This window comes from Dunckerocampus dactyliophorus, chromosome 2 (assembly GCF_027744805.1).
Source record: "Dunckerocampus dactyliophorus isolate RoL2022-P2 chromosome 2, RoL_Ddac_1.1, whole genome shotgun sequence".
Lineage (NCBI taxonomy): Eukaryota > Metazoa > Chordata > Actinopteri > Syngnathiformes > Syngnathidae > Dunckerocampus > Dunckerocampus dactyliophorus.
The window spans coordinates 35,732,530-35,751,748 of NC_072820.1; the positions used below are offsets into that span (position 1 = coordinate 35,732,530).

At 40.2% G+C, this 19,219-nt stretch overlaps 1 protein-coding gene across 5 annotated transcripts; it reads right to left on the reverse strand.

Annotated features, from left to right (window-relative positions):
* Positions 1-200: 200 nt before the first annotated feature.
* On the reverse strand, positions 201-18,239 carry si:ch211-234p6.5 (pleckstrin homology domain-containing family A member 7). Of its 5 annotated transcripts, none has more exons than XM_054769260.1 (24): positions 18,105-18,239; positions 16,060-16,129; positions 15,865-15,963; positions 15,727-15,799; positions 15,523-15,623; positions 13,294-13,412; positions 12,969-13,181; positions 12,611-12,908; positions 10,592-10,651; positions 9,217-9,339; positions 8,877-8,930; positions 8,718-8,798; positions 8,461-8,613; positions 7,003-7,101; positions 6,811-6,919; positions 6,599-6,669; positions 5,881-5,985; positions 5,738-5,819; positions 5,604-5,659; positions 5,070-5,204; positions 4,555-4,899; positions 4,322-4,446; positions 3,756-3,847; positions 201-3,596 (listed from the first exon to the last, which is right to left on the reverse strand). In XM_054769260.1, exons 1-24 carry the CDS (start codon positions 18,137-18,139, stop codon positions 2,671-2,673), a joined length of 3,624 nt encoding a protein of 1,207 aa, XP_054625235.1. In that variant the 5' UTR covers positions 18,140-18,239; the 3' UTR covers positions 201-2,670. The 5 variants fall into 5 exon arrangements, with proteins under 5 accessions (XP_054625235.1, XP_054625236.1, XP_054625234.1 ...); XM_054769261.1 differs by having other exon boundaries at positions 4,322-4,443; positions 15,865-15,966; XM_054769259.1 differs by having other exon boundaries at positions 15,865-15,966.
* Between the last annotated feature and the right edge of the window lie 980 nt (positions 18,240-19,219).

Below are 19,219 nucleotides of genomic sequence, written 5' to 3' on the forward strand. Positions count from 1 at the left end.
ACTAAGACACGGCAAGGATTTAAAGTGACAAAGGCATTTTTTTCCAGAGTAGGGCTTCCTCTAAATTCTGCATCAGCAGCACCTGGGGGATGCCCATTATAAGAAAAAAAAAGAAGGAGGGAGGAAAACATGTAATAAAATATATATTTTGTGCAAATTAATCAGGAGCTGGAGGGTATTTCAATGCACAACACAGCATCTTTATTAATAGGGACGTTTAAGATACAAAAACAAGCACATGTTGTTACACACCACCTTTGTTGCTATGCAAAATTACACAGGACATTTATTTTAAAGGCATTCACCTCTGCGTGACTTGCATGTGTTCATCTTTCATGTATGATGGAGACAGTTTACTAAAAGCGATGCCTATTTGCACTCAGAAAAGCACATTATTGTACATTGTGAGGTACAAGGACTTCAAATTAATCAATGTATTGGATAAAAAAAAAACACATTTTTAATTTCCGCCTCTTAGCAGCAATCCCTTTAAGAATGCACTTTTTCAGACAGCGCCATGTCGGGGGTTTTTTCTCGCTTAATAACAAAATATTTCATTTAAAAACTGTATTTTGTATTCAGTTGTGTTATCATTGACTAATATTTAAACTGTGTTGATAAAAGAGTGTGTATTGATCTTGTGGTCGAAAAACTTTGCCTCCACCAATCAAAATGTCTTTGGAACTCAGAAAGTAATTCCTCATAAGTCATTGACCATTTGTCGAATGATCATACAACTTTGAGGACACCCAGCTTGCCATTTTTGGTTCCCAAAACGTTATGAAAACTTCACATTTTTGTAGCAGAAACATTTTTGGGGGGGGGTTTGGTTTTGAGCATATGTTGGTTGGTGGTAAGTTTTTGTTACATTTGTTGAATGTAAACATGTACTCAAAACATTGTTGAGTACAGCCCAGAGGGGCTGCCACAAATGTCATTTCGATATGGGGTGTCCTCAGAGTCACACGTAGGCGTGCCTTGTGTATTACATCGTTTTCACTCAGTGATCCGTTCTCGTCTGGATGCAAGTATTTACTAATCTGGCAGAGTTTAGACGCCAATTTTATTTCAACCGGCGAAAAAAAAACTCCCTCAGGAGTGTTGCGTGTGGACTAGGCCGAAGAGTGCAAATAGGTCATGCCGCCATTGACCCTTTTCACCGCTAGAGGGCAGTATAAGCCTAGTGCGCGTTTTATAGCAATTTGAATGTATGTTTGACTTGGTTGTTCACTGTTACCTCTTATGCCAACAGTCAGGGTGAATTAACATATTGAATGCTGTGCCATTTGATATTTAATGCTTTTTTAAATTGCAACTAGCTATACAATATCTATTTACCTTGCATTTATAAAGTATACAGTGGTGTGAAAAATTGTTTGCCCACTTCCTGATTTCTTTTTTTTTTGCATGTTTGTCACACTTTAATGTTTCAAGTCATCAAACAAATTTTAATATTAGTCAATGATAACACAACTGAACACAAAATGCAATTTTTAAATGAAACTTTTTATGATTAAGGAAGACAAAACATTCAAACCAACATGGTCCTGTGTGGAAAAAGTGATTGCCCCCTAAACCAAATAACTGGTTGGGCCACCCTTAGCAGCAACAACTGCAATCAAGCGTTTGTGATAACTTGCAATGAGTCTCTTACAGCGCTGTGGAGGAATTTAGCCCCACTCATCTTTGCAGAATTGTTGTAATTCAGCCACATTAGAGGGTTTTCCAGCATGAACCACATTTTTAACGTCATGCCACAGCATCTCAATAGGATTCAGGTCAGGACTTTGACTAGGCCACTCCAAAGTCTTAATTTTGTTTCTCTTCAGCCATTCAGAGGTGGACTTGCTGGTGTGTTTTGGATCATTGTTCTGCTGCAGAACCCAAGTTGGTTTCAGATTGAGGTCACGAACAGATGGCCGGACATTCTCCTTCAGGATTTTTTGGTAGACAGCAGAATTCATGGTTCCATTTATCACAGCAAGTCTTCCAGGTCCTAAAGCAGCAAAACAACCCCAGACCATCACACTACCACCACTGTATTTTACTGTTGGTATAATGTTCTTTTTCTGAAATGTGGCGTTACTTTCACGGCAGATGTAATGGGACACACACTTTTCAAAAAGTTAAACTTTTGTCTGGTCAGACCACAGAGTATTTTCCAGGGCTGCAACTAACGATTATTTTAATAACTGATTAGTCAGTCGATTATTTTTTTGATGAATCGATGAATCGGATTAAAAAAAACATATTTTAAATTTCCACCTCTTAGCAGCAATCCCTTTAAGAATGCACTTTTTCGCTTAATAATAAAATATTTCATTTAAAAACTGCATTTTGTATTCAGTTGTGTTGTCATTGACTAATATTTAAACAGTGTTGATAGAAGAGTGTGTGTTGATCGTGTGGTATCTTATACAGGACAATTGAAAAAGAAAGTGACAGTTGGTTAGTTCTGGTCGGATGTCCTACAGTGGACCTGGATTTGGTCACCCACCAGTCAGAGAAATGGTAGCAGTGCATATCACCAGCACCAACTGATTTTATAGGAATGAACACCCTCAGTCCTCATATTCTTGACAGTGTACCTTATCTTCCCTTGATCCAACTCATCCAAGTCAGTTTTAGTCGTCATCCTGCATTCCCATGAGCAGATCAATTCATCTCCCTCTACAAACTGGTCCTTAAAACGGTCACCTTTGCCTTTTGGAAAGAGGCGCGCCGACTGACACCGTTGTTTGTCTCTTGGTTCTCCTCACCCCTTTCCTCGGGCTCTTTGGTCCCACCGTTCTCCTCTCTGTCACATTCCAAGGCCTGATCAGGAGATCTACTTTCTTTACTGTTCAGCTTGAGTACTTCCTCTGTGGTCACTTTGTCCTCATTTGAGTGACTGTTTTCATCTGGCAACCCTTGGATGAGGTCCTTTCTCTCCTGATCAGATGTTCTTCCAACCATGCATTCCGTGATGAAAAGCTCCTCTTCATTTCCCAGCTGAGGGGATATGCAGGAATCATTCTTGGTGATGTCTGTGTCCGAGATGCTGATGTCACAAGCGATCTTATAGAAGAGCGAGTGGTTTTCTTTCATTTTCTCTAAGCTCTGACTGACTGTGGAGGACATCAAGTTGCAATCATCCAAACAAACAGGTTGGTCCTCCTTACCTGTCCCCTCAGAGCAGAAGTCAATGTCAGGGATGTGCAAGGGTAGGAATTCATGGTGATGATTGGTGGAAAGGAACCACTTGGATCTTAAATCACATGATGAAATACTCCTTTCTTCATCATCACCATCACCACCATCAGGTTCATGAGTCTGTTGCTGCTCTTCATCCTTGTAGTTTACAAAGCCCTTTCCTCCATCTGTCTGATAGAACGTCATAGACGTGATGTGATGTGGCGATGGTGGCCGTTTGATTTTGGTAGCAACTCCGGCCCTACGTGTGTGACTTTTGTGTTGTGTTCTGCTCCCAAACTTTAATGGACTGTTTACATTGTCAACATGTGCATTTTGTTTATCTTCATTTCGAGATGTAGGGTCTGCAGGAACATAACTCAGGGAACTTTTGAAGGTCTTCAAATGGCAGGTAGAGTCATGATCTAAAACACAGAACATTTATACCAACAGTGAATACTTTGTAGTACGTTTCTATATATGAACAAACAATAGTAACCGCAATAACATTAGACAGTTGCTTGATGACTCTGCTTCATTGATGTCGATTATCAATAATATTAATAACATAAAAAAATAAGTACCTGATGTTGATCTTTGTTTTCCAGATGTGTCATGGGAGTCATGGAGAAGCCCCTCCTCCTTGATTTGTGATGTAGCACTCTCTCTGACTGCACTGATAGATTAAATGCATAGATTGTGAAATGTCAGCATTAATTCTATTATATCTTCTCAAGGGACAATACTATAGAAATTAAATATGGGCATACTTTAGAGTGGTCAGTGTACAGGTTGTATAGCAGCATATATTTATTATCCACTGAAAATGAGTCAACACACAGCCATTAATTAGGCTGAGTCCAAATTGTCAATATTTAGTATGAGCACCATTATAATCTAACACTGCCTTTATTCTCTTGGGCATGAAATGTATTTGTTTATTTATTAAGTGACTGTATCATGCTCTGCTTCATAATATCACAGTACATGTTGGAATTCATGTTTTCCCCAATGAACCACAGCTCCCCAGTGCTGGCAGCACTCATGTATCCCCAGACCATGTGAGGGGTACAGCCATTTGTGTGAGACACTGTAGGCAGATAGCCCAATACAACATAATGTGTACAAATAGTAGTTAAAAACAATGTACCTATGTATGACTCGCTGGCGTATTCTTTCCACACGCCTGAGTTTGGCTTCCCGCTGCTCTGGGGTCATACAGAGGTCAGGAGCCATGTCAGAGGTCAGGAGGGCAGAGGTCTGTTCATCCGCCTGCTTAAGCAGTTTCACGTTAGTATGAGCCTCATCTCAATGCAAGTCATTCTTTCAACCCAATAGGAGTAGGAGCCATGCAGGCACAACATCTGATGTTTTTTTCCTTACCTTCATTTCAGAGCTAATACTTCCATCTGCTGGGTGACAAACATGCATCCTTGAGGTCTCCATAACAGCAGCAGACTCCAGCTTGGTGCTCCTGGATGCCAGTCTCTCTGCCTTCATCGCAAGACACCTTTCCTCAGAGCCTTGATCAGCGCTTTCTGGGAGCAGCAATCGCCTAGTGGGCCTGCTGGATGGTCTGTTTTTTTTGCTCTGGAAATCAGGTGAGACCTGCTCAGGCAGCGGGGTGCTGAGCTCGGGCGGGGGATCCTCCACGGAAACCCGCCGAGCCACAAGGGAGGACGGCAGCACAGCCGTGATGACTCTTGTCATCCTTATAGGAAATGGGGCCTGGGGAAAATAGGAGGAATAAGAGAGAGACAGTATATCAGAAACACCTCAAACTACTACAAAATGCAGTAAACCTTGTGAAGATAATTTCTCTATGCAAATTGTGCAAGTGTGCCTACATCGTGTACAGTATGAAACATGATATGATTTGTTTTGATCAGCTGGCAAACCTCCTCTTGTGTTTCCAAACTTTGACTTTGGCTCCTTGCAGCTGCTGAGGGTATAGGAGGTTTCTTCCTATTAGTCATCCTCTCCTGATTCCTCTTCATCCTCTCCATCTGCTCCTCCTCACTCATCTTCATCTTCTACAGGCAATATAGACTGCTTAGAATGTTTTGTCTGTATGCTCAGTCTGTTTTGTCAGTATGTTCATATTCACATGAGCATAGTGCATGTTAGCGTATTATTTGTGTGGTACATGTGTGCATGCATGCATGCATGTATGTGAGAAAAATGTGTTGGGTGCCAGATGGGGGGGAAGCTCCACTGAGGCATAAGCTTCTGCCTCCCCCTGTTGACCAACACTGGTAATGCAACATGCCCTAAATGCAGAAAAGATGAAAGAATCACAAAGATTGCCATTTGGCTGAGATGGCAAAGAGGTAAAATCAGCTTTGGGCTGCTTCTATATTTGGATGTAGTTGTCTTGGATCACACTTTCAGCTATTGTAAACTAGCACAGTGGAAATCATGAGGAATCAAACCTTGGTTGACTGGGCTGTTGCATCTGCTGTGATCCACTTAGTATTTGACTGACATGCTAAAGAGGGAAAAAGAGGAGACAAGATGATAGTAATATTCTAACCATTCTGTAGTTTTGAATCTACTATATACCAACCGGTTACATCCTTGTGTGCTTTCACATTACGGAGGTCAGGTTGGCATTTGCCTCTTTTGTGATCAGTGAGCGAGTAGATCCCCTAAAAGACAATAACAGATTAAAAAAGTGTCAAACCTAGTGTATAATACTATTATTTCCACCTCATATGATGACTCTGTCCAGCCTCGGTCTTGGTTCCTGCTCTGGATGCTTTCCTGTAGCTCCTGTGGTAAAGGAGGGCGGACCGGTGGTTGTTCTTCCACATTCTACAGGGATGGAGACATGAAGCTGTGAAATATCTTATGTACTGTATATATTTACATTCTATTGACCAAATATGAACCAACTTTATGTTTTCCTTCCTGTATTTTGTTGTCCCATGACCTTTGACATCATAGTGTGCTTATGGTAATTGGTAGTAGTATACTTAGGTATTAATTGTCAATGAGTTCTAACATTGTAGAATTTTTACCAATTGAAGTAAGTCTCAGAGGTCTAGCAATAGTGTATTGGAAGTGTATTGACAAAATCTAACCTTGATGTTGGAATTCAGACAGTTTTAAAGTGCTTTCGGAAGGCCTACTAGGAACACACCGTTTTGCATGCTTGTTGCTTTAATGCTAATCATCTGTGTTTGTCCATGTCCGTGTTCATCTTTAACTTCATGACGTCATGTAAACCCGTAACATCCAAATCGTTCTCTCAAGAGTGGAGCAAGCGAGGGTGATGATCGATTTTTCTCATTTCCGGTGCTCATAAAGGGATACTAGGGACAAATTTAGCATAATGGGGGACCTATAATAGAAATATATTGATTTCCATGGCTTAGCAACTATAAACAATGAATATTGTGACGTACTATAGGCACGATGGACTTACTATTGGCAGACCATGAGGCATCTCTTTGGGAGAACCAGGAGATCCAGGATGAGGCCCTGAGGATTCAAACACTAAAAGACAAACGTGGTTATTATTGCATTTATTTCAGTCTGATGATTAAGCACACAATAAAACTGTCATGCATGCATGCATGTCATGCAAAATAATACAGCTACTATGAAGAGGCTGAAGAGAGACGGACTGATACTAACTGTGGTGTCTCTGGAGTCTTAGGAGGAAGTGGAAGTGATCCCTGTTGACCTTTAACCCAGCGAGGATGTCCTCCATCATCCATAGCTCTCTCTGGGCCTGAGACTGCTCCTGGACGGAAGCAAGGTAGGATGGTATTACGCACTGGATAATCAAGGGGTAAAGAGGCCAATTTTTAGTCAAACATACAATACCTGCGGCAACCCAAAGTTACAAATGTGCTGCAGGTGTGAGCGAAACACAGAAAGTTCACTTTCCATTCTCTCATACTGACTCCACACCCGCTCCATTTCCTATAACAAGTATACAAGTATAAACAAGTATAAAGGTAGCAGTAAATGTACAAAGTTCATTATAACAATGCTATCCAAAGTTGGGCCATTTGTGGCCTGCTTGTATTTAATTAGCTCCCAGTTTATTTATAAAAAAAGAATATTGTACACATCCTGCATCAAAACCTTAACTCATTCAATACCAAAGATGTAGCTATATGTTTTTATAAACCCGAACGCCCGAACTCAACAACGTGTGTATACGTCTTTACGTTTTTTTGAGCGAGAAGCACAAAGAGGTGACGACACAACTCTCCACTACTTCAGAGCAAGTTTGAAGCCATAAAAACGGCCACAAGGTGGCAGAAGTGCATTTGATTAGAGCTCATGTGAACGGAAAGAACACATGACAGGAAGGAGGAAGTGAGAGAGCGTGGAGGAGTGGAGCGTCCAGAAGGTTAGGCATTGTAGGGAAATGCACGCACGCGCACACACATGCACGCACATAGTTCAGTTCCAAATGTGAAAATTGTAAATAGTTCATGGTGTTATATTTGTAAAAGCATTTGTAAAAAGCCCTTTTTGCGTTGTTGATGTTGTGGTATTGTTTAGATATTTGAGCTGTCACGAATGCAAAAAATACTTGTGTCAGTGAAAGTTGTGCTTGAAATGTATCTTTTCTCCCTTATCTTGTCGGGAACTGATATTATTCTGAAACTCACCTATGTTCTGCTGCTGATCACTAAAGAACGGAAAAAGATTGGTAGGTTCTATGTTTACATAGCCATAGAACGCAATATTCTGTGTGCCTTGAAAAATCCGTCAAAATCATCTAAAATGGCCGGTACTGAAGGGGTTGTCTTTTCAAAAATGGCTGAGATTGAATGAGTTAAGGATGGTTGTGGTCACAATCAAATGCAAAAAAATTTTGAAAGTTACTAATAGTTGTTAGCTATGAAAAAATATTAGTATTTGCCTTGATTTGGATGTTTGGTTATGCAAAAAAAATGTATGTATGTCTATATAGTAGTTGTATAATATATGAATAAAACATTTTGATGACACCAATTAAGAAAAAAAATTGAACACCCACAGATATTTGTTATTATACCACTGTCAAAAAATGTAATTTGTTAGGAATTATTTGTTTGTTATTACCAAAATAAATAATTTTGATGATAACTTAAAAGATCTTATTTGACTCTGAAGTTTAAAAAAACAAAACATATAAAAACATACTGACTTCTATTTTTGTAGTCAACATTATTTAACTGCTTAGCATATCTTGACCGATGTTCTTTGGATTGGTTTTAGTGTTTTTTAAAAAGAGTGATCGTTTGGAAAATGTTTGGACATCTCTTCATTATTGTTTTTACGCACCAATGATACATCACACATTCGGGCTCGTATTGTGACCAGCTCTTCCTGTAGCAAGGCCTTCTGCGTCAGGGCTTCCTCCTGCGCTCGTGGTCCTTGGCTGTTCCAGTCCTCCAGCTGCAACCTCAACACCTCTAAAGCACACTGTACACTGTCCTGTTAAGAGAAAACTCACTTTCAAAAAGCGAAACATGCAGGTTGTTCACAGAAACGTTAGAAAAAAAACATGTCTTTTTGTTAGCGACTATCGAGCTGGCGACCTTGTCCATTTGGAGATGAGACAGTTCTACGGACAAAGACTGTAGAAGCTTGTCGCAGCCACACAACCTTGTTAGCACAGCCTGCAAAAAGAATAAAACAGACTGCCTGATCTCAGATTGAAACATCATATAGTCTGCTGTAATACTAGTGGTACTCACATCAGCATCACTTTCAATCAGCCTGATTGATGGCGTCGGTTCGGACTTTGGTGGCTGCAAGATCATAAATGCATCGTTATTTTGTATTCTGTTGGCATTTTATGTACATTTTTGCTAATTTATGTTGCCAGTGTAGTGTTTAAAGTACAAAAAAGTAGAAAAAACATCGGGATTTTCCCTCCTCTTAAAATTTGTATCATGTGACAAGACTTGGTCACCCTTAAAGACACTAATAGAACAGCTTTGTGTGGTATGGTGATGTTGTTTAGCATGTTGTTTAGCACCAGCACAAATGCTGTTAATACATCGTACAAGATAGAATAAAAACACAAAGCTGTACCACGTGCACCGCTGGGACACTGCAGGGAGGGTGGTGATGGTGAGGCAGGTGGTGTACTTGTGCAGCCCTGGATGAGGGTGGCAAAGGGGGCAACAAGTCTGTGTGGGCCCCTGTAGAGTAGCTCTGAAGGAAGAGACAACAACAACACAAGAGAGGTACGTAGGTACGTGACATAACCTTGTTCCTTGACTGAATGTTACAGTACATGGTGGAATTCTTGTTTCCCTCAATGAACCGCAGCTCCCACAGTGCCTGCAGCACTCATGCGGCCTCAGACAATGATGCTACAACCACCTTTCTTGACTGTAGGCAAGACAGTTATCTCGCTACTCACTTGTGTTACTGGCTATTCATATTATATTACGTATAAATTAATATATCTAATATAATATAAATTAATATAAATTAATTAATATTAGACCTCCCACAATGCATTGCGTCTGAGCAAATTGGAAAGCATTCATTCATTGCAATGATGGCAGCCTCCCTCTGGGCTCCTCTGGCTCTGTCTGGTGGACAGAGGCAGCATTGCAGCGCCATCCACCCACACATTTCCTATGCCGCTGGTCCTCCAATGAAATGTTTGCTCAAATGAAATGCATTATGGGAAAATGTTAAAAATGTTGGGTTTTTTTTTCATTTTAAACTCGCACTGGCACATGTTTGTATATTTCTGAGGTACACCTTTTGAGTGTTAAGTTGCTGTGTGACGAGTTTGGTGTTATTTGTTAGATGACACCGTGGGTCAGACTGTTATTCTGTTATATATACTGACCTCCTGCAGCTTTCAATGGGTTGCCAGGCTTGTTGTGAGAATGATAAGCCATTTTATGACATGGACATGTGCGGCTTATACACCGGTGCGGCTTATATATGTACAAATCAGTTTTTTTCCTGTAAATTTAGGAGGTGCAGCTTATACACCGGAATTTAGGGTACTTCTTAGTCCCATTTTTTAAAATCATATTTATTAACTGAAAAACATGTGTTCTTACCTTTTATGTGTATGTGAAGTGCATGCACCGAGTGCGTCTGAAGTGCACTCACTGAGTGCACTCAGACGGTAGGCTAAGCCGAGAAGAGACGCTTGCGGCAGCGTCATCTTAGGTTTCTGTGCTTTATTGACCAGGAAATGTGCAAATTCAGCAATTTTTACTTAAGATAATGTTACAAAATTATTGGAATCATACAAAAAATATATTTATAATACAGTTCAATGGACAAATATTATTTATTTTACCATATGTTATCATTATTCTCTCTCACCTGCCTCCCCTGACTGCACGTCACTCAGAAGATGTAGCGTACGGTAATAAAAATGCTAGCTTAAAGAGGAGGCGTTTACTCACTTTTGTGAGATACTGTATGTACTCACCTTTCCTGGAGGTCTTCGCCCATTGGGGACATGATGCACAGATCCATATGTAGGTGTAGGCTGCAAACAAAGAACATATACACTGGTGTGTGTGTATGATCATCAAACTAATTGAAATATTAGTCAATGACAACACAACTGAACACAAAATCCAGTTTTTGAATGAAACTTTTTACTATTAAGGAAGAAAAAAATCCAAACCTCCATGGCCCTGTGTGAAAAAGTGTTTGCCCCCAAACTTAGTAAGTGGTTGGGCCACCTTTAGCAGCAACAACTGCAATCAAGCGTTTGCAATAACTTGCAATGAGTCTCTTACAGCGCTGTGGAGGAATTTTGGCCCACTCATCTTTGCAGAATTGTTGTAATTCAGCCACATTGGAGGGTTTTCCAGCATGAACCGCCTTTTTAAGGTCATGCCACAGCATCTCAGGTCAAGACTTTGACTACATCACTCCAAAGTCTTTATTTTGTTTCTCTTCAGCCATTCAGAGGTGGACGTGCTGGTGTGTTTTGGATCATTGTCCTGCTGCAGAACCCAAGTTGGTTTCAGCTTGAGGTCACGAACAGATAGCCGGACATTGTCCTTCAGGATTTTTTGGTCAAATTCATGGTTCCATTTATCACAGCAATTCTTCCAGGTCCTGAAGCACCAAAACAGCCCCAGACTATCACACTACCACCACCATATTTTACTGTTGGTATGATGTTCTTTTTCTGAAATGCAGTATTACTTTTACTCCAGGTGTAATGGGATACAAAGATTCCAAAAAGTTCAACTTTTGTCTTGTCTTGAGTATTTTCTGAAAGGTCTTGGGGATCATCAAGATGTTTTCTGGCAAAATTGAGACGAGCCTTAATGTTCTTTTTGTTCAGCAGTGGTTTTCATCTTGGAACTCTGCCATGCAGGCCGTTTTTGTCCAGTGTCTTTCTTATGGTGGAGTCATGAACACTGACCTTAACTGCGGCAAGTGAGGTTTTTTTGTGACCTCTTGGATGAGTCGTCGCTGAGCTCTTGGGGTAATTTTGTTTAGCCGGCCACTCCTGGGAAGGTTCAACACTGTTCCATGTTTTCGCCATTTGTGGATAATGGCTCTCACTGTGGTTCGCTGGCGTTCCAAAGCTTTAGAAATGGCTTTATTACCTTTTGCAGACTGATAGAGCTCAATTACTTTATATCTGGGGAGGGGGCGGGGGTGTAACGGGGGTCCAATCACTTTTTCACACAGGGCCATGTAGGTTTGGATGTTTTTTTCTCCTTTAATAACAAAAAGTTTCATTTAAAAACTGCATTTTGTGACCAGTTGTGTTGTCATTGACTAATATTTTCAGCAAAGAATGCACGAAATACTGTACATAATGTAATACTTTAACCCCAAAAAATGTTAATGTCGATTACAAGATTTCCTTACAATAACATTTTCAAAGAATTTGTATCATATAGGTGAGGATATAATACATTTTTTTCCACAGAAATAAGTCTGAAAAAGACTTATAGTCTTAGTAGTCAGTTATATATATCATATATCATATATCATCAGTATATATGATATATATATATATATATATGTATATATATATATGTGTCTGTGTATATATATATAGTCAGTTATATATAATATAGTCAGTTTCCCAAAGCGAGTCAGAGATGTCATTCACACGCCCACCAGTGACTTGGAAAGATGCAACTGCAACACAGAGACCCACTGAAAAAACTCAAAGGTTAGGCAATTTAGGCAAAAACAACATTCCGGATTTGCAGAGGAGTGATGATGCTAATTTGAAAATAATAATAATAATAATTCTGCTGATTCCTTAACTGTCGACCAGCTAAGTATGGTCTCAATCTGGCCTTCACTTACAAAATATTGTTCCTTGCCCTTTAAATTATACTAATGTTTTTACCACTATATGTTACACCAATTAAAAGATATAAAGATAAGCCTATTCAATACCAAACTTACTGAAAAAAAACATTTTTACATGATGGTATAATGCACCATTATTCAACTACAAACTGACCTTCTTTACATTTTGCCACCTCTCTGTGAGTGGAGTGCTGGAATTGGATTTGAAGTCCATCTTAGGCGAGACAGGTGTGTAGTACAGCGTGTCCGGCACAATGAACAGGTCATCCTGCGGTCGAATGTCAACCCTTCCCACTGGCGTGTGAGGGCGTGACCCCAGCTGACCTCTGGAGGTTGAGGGACCTGTTCCTATGGTTTCTGCTTGTGTCGGTGCTTCGATGTGGTCCGAGCTGAAGGGGAGGGAATCGCCTTCCCGATTTGGACCCCAAGGGCTCGGAGTTCTAGCTGAAGGGCTGCGTATTCCAGAAAACTGTTAAATAAGTAGAACTCATTGGAAACATAGTGGTGACAACCTTCTGTTCTTCTGATGTCCACTCCTCCTTCCCCTCTGCTCCGTGCTAGACGTCCCGATACGCCCTCCTCTGAGTTGGCTCGGTTCACTCAGAGTTCTGCTGACGTGTCTGGGATTTTGGGACAAACCCTCTCCATCTGAGGGGGACTTTGGGAGGTCTACTGATTCACTGCTGCCACCCATCTGAGTGAAATCTTGGTAACTTGAGCAGCGTCTGCAAGGAACAGGGTTCATTTCAACACAATAAGGTCTCCAAAATACTACTAAATACAATGTATTACTTTTTGAATTACGTTATGACATGACTGTCCATGCTTTGTTCATACCTGCTCATAGAACTGTCTGTCTCCATGGAAGCAGACTGACTGAGAGCTCGGACCCAACCCAGCATGTCCTCCTGTGTGTCAGCGCTGAAGTAATAGGTACGCATTCCCTGGTGTACCACCTCGTGTTGACATTCAGACATGACATCAAGCAGAATTAATTATGGATAGAATGGAACCGTTTTTGTGTCCCCAAAATAAAAATGACACATACAGTCGTCCCTCGCCACTTTGCGTTTTGAATTTTGCGGTTTCACTCCATCACAGTTCTTCAGCAATTTATTAATAAATAATGCTATTTCGTGGTTGAATATGGCCTATTATTAGTACAAAATTTGCATATTTAAGCAAATGTTACGTATTTTTTGCCTAAAGCGTTATCAAGCATAAAAATGACTACATGAACTAAAATACAAATATAAGGCATTCAAAGACGCTGATGAACTGTAGTATGAACTGTAGTATTGTACACTGGTCACTAGGTGTCAGTGAGACATGCAAGCACCAGCCTTGATTGCTGGTGAACCACGATAGCGAGGGAACAAGTGAGACAAGGGATGAAATTAAATAGTTCCTGGACCTTAGCCTGGTCTGGAGCAGGCTAAGGTCCACAGAGTAAATCTCCATTGTATGTCATAACATTGCCTACTCTCCACTCTCCCACTCTCCACTCTCCCACTTTTGTGCAACGGGCTCACTGATAAATTGACTCTTGATAACCCCTTGTTTTAATCTCTTACTTTAGTTTTTGTGCAACAGGCCCCTGTTGTATACTTATCACTGACAAACAAAATATACATGTCTGATTTTCAGTATATTTTAATTCATTAGTGAATACACAAATGAACTACACACTGGGATGCGTCCAGGCGTCATGTCACGGATTAAGTGTCTTCCTCCAGAAAATTGTGACATTTATTAAACAGGTAGGTTTTTATTGTATCCATATACTTTAAAAATATGACTTATTTCAGCTTCTGTAACTTTAATTTGACTCCTTTCTGGTGTAAACATTTCCCCCTCCCTCTTGCTTCCTCTTCTTCGCTTGTGAATTGAATGTCACTAGTAGCGCTGCCATGGCACTCCACACAGACTGGTGTTGGTACCGAAACATGGTACCTTTGATTTTACATGAGTCTGTGTGCGTTGCCGACTGAAGATACTGTTACCGGTACCCATCCCCAATAGGGGTGTTATTTCATGTCTACAGGCCTCTAATGATGTTAAAAAACATATTTAGAAGGTTGTAAACAGGTTTTCTACTACTTTGTGAAAATTCACTTATCACAGTTGGGTCTGGAACCAATTAACCGCGGTAAACGAGGGATGGCTGTACATGGATGATATAAAACAAATAACCTAAAATAACAACAATCATAATAGTTTAAAATTACACCAATTGTAATAATTTTCTAACAACATTGTTACACAACCTCGGTTTTCAAACGCCCCAGTTATTGTACGATTCAGTTTTTTGCTCTGGTTTTCATACAGTCTCAGTTACAAAATTGCGTAGAAAAAAACTAGTCCATTTGGTCTGTGCTGTGTCATTCCGCTCAAACAAAGCACCCAACGCATTGGTGACTCTCTCTCCATGCATTTTTTATTGAATGCGACTGCTAGATAACAAAGTTGTAAGTGCCAGCCATTTCATAAGGTGAGAAACACTTATTGCAAAGTACAAAAATGGCATCTCTCCCTTCTTCCCTCATTGCTGCTTGCCATCTTTGCCAAAAAGTCAGATGACAGTCAGAGTTTAGGGTTCGGGTTAGGGTTAGGGTTAGGGTTAGGGTTAGGAGGTTAGGGTTAGGGTTAGGGTTAGGGTTAGGGTTTAGGGTTAGGGTTAATGTTAGGGTTAGGGTTAGGGTTAGGGTAATTTACATTTACTTTGTTTTTTACATTGTTTTCTGCATGTAAAACTATGATTGTTCTCTATAAAATTTTATTTTTTGTTAATACTTTTGGGTACCTGGAATAGATTAATCGCATTTACATTATTTCCTACGGCAAAATTTGCATTGATTTTTTTATGTTTCGTTTTTTGACATTTTGAAACGAATGAATGAAAACCGAGGTACCGCAGTATTATACATATTAATTGAATTATTGTATTAATATTTAATCAGCAAAGATGTTACAACACAGTCTTTGCCTAATAAAACACCATTTTTAAAAAATCACACCTATCACAAGTCACAAATATTAACAGTAAAGTAAACGTTATACTGGTACCTTGAAGGTGAACTTTCTGTTTTTGCATTCTCGTGGTGTGCAGAATAAGATTTTGTAGCTCGGAAGTGGAATGCTACCCATCACTGATTCTTCTCTGCTGTCTGGTTTGGGGCCAAAAAAGAAATAAACAAAGTGAGTGTTATTCATACTCTCTCACAGTCAGAAGACACAGGACCACATCAAGGGATGATTACTGGTTTTTACCTTTATAGTAAAACAAGCAGTAGTTGGAGAGGACGAACCATCTTCTCTTCCATAATTTCAAACCAGCACTGTCCTGCAGAGGTGATTGTAGGCTTAATGAGGCATTTAATCTCAATGAAACAATTTAAATCAACGTACTTTTTTGTTGAGCCATCCTCTGATGACCACAAGACAGTTGGGGTCTCTTTTGGCCGCCTGGCATCTTTTCCCAAATGTTTGCACCTTTCCATCACTTTCCTGCTACATTACAGTTGAATGAAGTTGCATTTATAAATGAATCTACAGTATGTACACTTAACTAATAGACTTGGAATCTAATAGACTTGAACCAACCCTTATGACAGGGAAGTAGGAGATTGTGGCCACGCTGGATGCTTGGCTTATTCTGTCTTGCTCGTCCATCCTGCAGAGGACATATCACAAGTGTAACTTTGTATCTTTAAGGCTGTACAAATGAATCCAAAACAGTCAAATCAAGCGTGCATGTGTAGTTGACGTAAACATGAGGCCTTACCACAACCTACCACTCTCAACACCTCCAAACTTCCGAACACACTGACCGCATTCCCATAAGACTTTTTTTCTCCCAGGTCAACTGTTCAATCTGACTTGGTGTGCCGCTCACCCACTTGCAGCTAAACTTTCCTACTATTCTATTCTGGGCCATCTAGCATCCCCGCTATATGACTAGAAGTGACAGGTGACAGCTGCATGCCCATGGTGGCTGGGAGTGTGTGAAAAACAATCCGACAGCGGCAGCAGTATAGGGAATGGCCAGCATGGGACACAGAACTCGGAATGTGTCCCAAACTGCAGGAATGCAGCCGGGACTGCTGAGGACAGAAATCCCAAATACATTTGGTGGTGGAGACAAATGTGTGGAGGCTGGAAGGAGTTCAACGTCTCAAAGAATTTGAGCACATTTGTTTCTGTTGTCACGTGCAAGCGTGTTTTAACCGCCCTGCACAAACTACATTTCCCAGAATTTCCTCGTTCTGATTAAGGAGTGGGATAGGAGGACACAAACGTTGTCAACACAAGTACAGCTATGTGAGCTGCAGTAAACGCACATCTAAACAGCAACATCATGCCAGGTTTGCCTATTCACTGAAGAAAAACAACATGATCAAACCTACAGCTTTACAGCTTACATTTTTATTTTATGTTGTGTAGCGAAGCCTTTTATTATTTTTATTTTTACAAATTTGTGAAGTGGTGAGCGTATATCACGTCCATGAGGAAGGAGATTTTTCCTTCAGGCCTTCATGAAAACCTGGCCTTTTATCACCAACCGATTGTGTGCCTCTTTTCCTAAAAGTGGATAAAACAAGTAGGCAGATGATTTTTCCCGGTCAAACAGGCACTAGGGACACATTACTGTTGGAACATTATTAAAGAGTCATATTTGCATTTACCATTTTTGGAAATAGTGTCAAGATGATGTTACTATGTATGGTGGCAGTATATATTTGATTGACTTCAGGGCCTATTTCTGGAAAACGAATCATACTACTATGCCTCTACAACAGCTACCACTACTACTACAAACAATAATAATAAAACAAATTATATTCTACATAATTTATCTAAACTAAAAAATAGCCACTTTACATAACCTGAATTTATTTACTTGAATAAAATAATAGCAATTGCTTACTCCTTTTGTGAAATGTTTTTCCAAGTGCTACATATGCACAACAGATATACCGAAGAACAACTATTAAACTTAAGTGTCTATTTACTTTTTCCAAAATACTTTATATCATCTACTCCAAAAGTTATTCCTAAAACCCTTATTATTATGATAAATCCTATTCATAGTGCTTATCGGCCCTATTGACCCTCTTTAAAGAGCAGATGAAAAAGAAGATCAAGTCATGAGAAAGATCTGAGTTTTAACCTCTGCTCACAGTGCAAACAACAATCTCCCTTCAAGGGAGTCACTGACTAAATGGACCAAAACAATCACGTCTTTGTCAAATCATAGAGAGCGCAAACAATCACATAGCTTCCAGGGCTTATGTGGGTGCTGCTGGATATTTGGAAAATCTCCTTCTTAATGAGTAAAGAAGAGGAGGAGAGTGGGGAGGGAGGCTTGAAATGCAAACGAGGGATGATGATGATAGAGGGGAGGACAAACGTTAAGTGTGTGAGCGCTACACAGAGTGAGCTTTGTGGCGCCCCGAAGAGCATCATGTGAAGTTGGACACATTTGCATGTCTCCTACATGCTTACACAGATAATTACTGTCAGGAATGTCATTCACTGAGAACAATGTCGAATATACTAACAAGTAGCTTCGAATGATTTGAATGATGCTCTAACTGAATTTATAAGTGTAAAAGTAGTGAAATAGTTAGTATAGAATGATGGCGTACCTGACTAACGGTGCCTGCCTGCCTTCCAGCTCCATCACTTTGCCAGTTGTCCTCACAGCATCCCTTCTTGAGCTGTATGTCCAAAAACACAGTCCAACCTCTCTTTTGCTTTTCTCTGGGTCCTCTATACCTGTCCAAGCTGTAGTCTTTTCATCAATTCCGCAACACTGCACTCTCTGTCAGGCCATTCCTCCTTTCCCCTCCCTTCTTCATCTTCATCCCTCCCAGCGTGCCCGGCATGTACAGCCTCTCTTGTCTTTTGCTGAGCGTGGGTTTGTGGCTAAGGAATGTATGGAGAGGAAAAAAAAACAGCTGGTCTGTCAGTATTTTCTTCCACAATTTTGCATAGTTAAAATATAATCATGGAACTTTTGGAATGGAGAAGCAAGCGTTGTTAAAGGCCCATATGTTGAGTTTCTTGACACTTTCAAACAGTGGTGTGCAGTCAGAGCCAGCAAAGCCTTCTCTGATGGCCTGAACAGAAGCACTGACCTTCATTTACAACTTGTAATATTTGTTCCATGATATTACAGTGGTGTAGTGTGAAGTGTTTGCCCCCACCCTGAGTTCTTATTATTTTGCACATTTGTCAGACTTAAATATTTCAGATCATCAAAGAAATTTCAATATCGGTCAGTGACAACACAACCGAACACAAAACTTTTATGAACTTTTATTATTATTATTAAAGGAGAAGACCCAAACCTACAGTACATGGCGCTGTGTGAAAAAGTGATTGCCCCCTAAACCTAATAACTTGTTGGGCCACCCTTATCATCAACAACTGCAATCAAGCGTTTCACCACTGTATGTTAATTTGTTCCCAACAGCATCCCTTATGTGTCTCTCTGCTCTGCTTCCAATAGTGTAGTTGGATTATTTTGTCCAATCAGATTTCCTCTTTTATATGTTGCCATGTCAATGTAATCTGCCCAGGGCCTTCAGAATCAGGAGTGCTGTTTCCTTCCAAAAAGAGGAAGAAAAGACCAAGTCAAAGAAACCGAGGCTAGACATGCTAATCTGTTTGTGCTCAACCGCTCTGTTTTGCTGCCTTGTTATAAATAAAAGCTTGCCTGAAACAAGAGGAAAGTTTCCTTGCATCCTGACGAGCTACA

Bases quoted from the DNA above. Each gene is read 5' to 3' on its own strand.
- si:ch211-234p6.5 (XM_054769259.1), bottom strand. From the start codon at position 18,139: ATGGAGCTGGAAGGCAGGCAGGCACCGTTAGTCAG. The intron at 12,909-12,968 runs GTTGTCACCACT...TGGAATACGCAG, and splicing joins GGACATCAGAAGAACAGAAG to CCCTTCAGCTAGAACTCCGA. The intron at 5,986-6,598 runs GTAAGTCCATCG...CCATCCCTGTAG, and splicing joins TGCCTCATGGTCTGCCAATA to AATGTGGAAGAACAACCACC.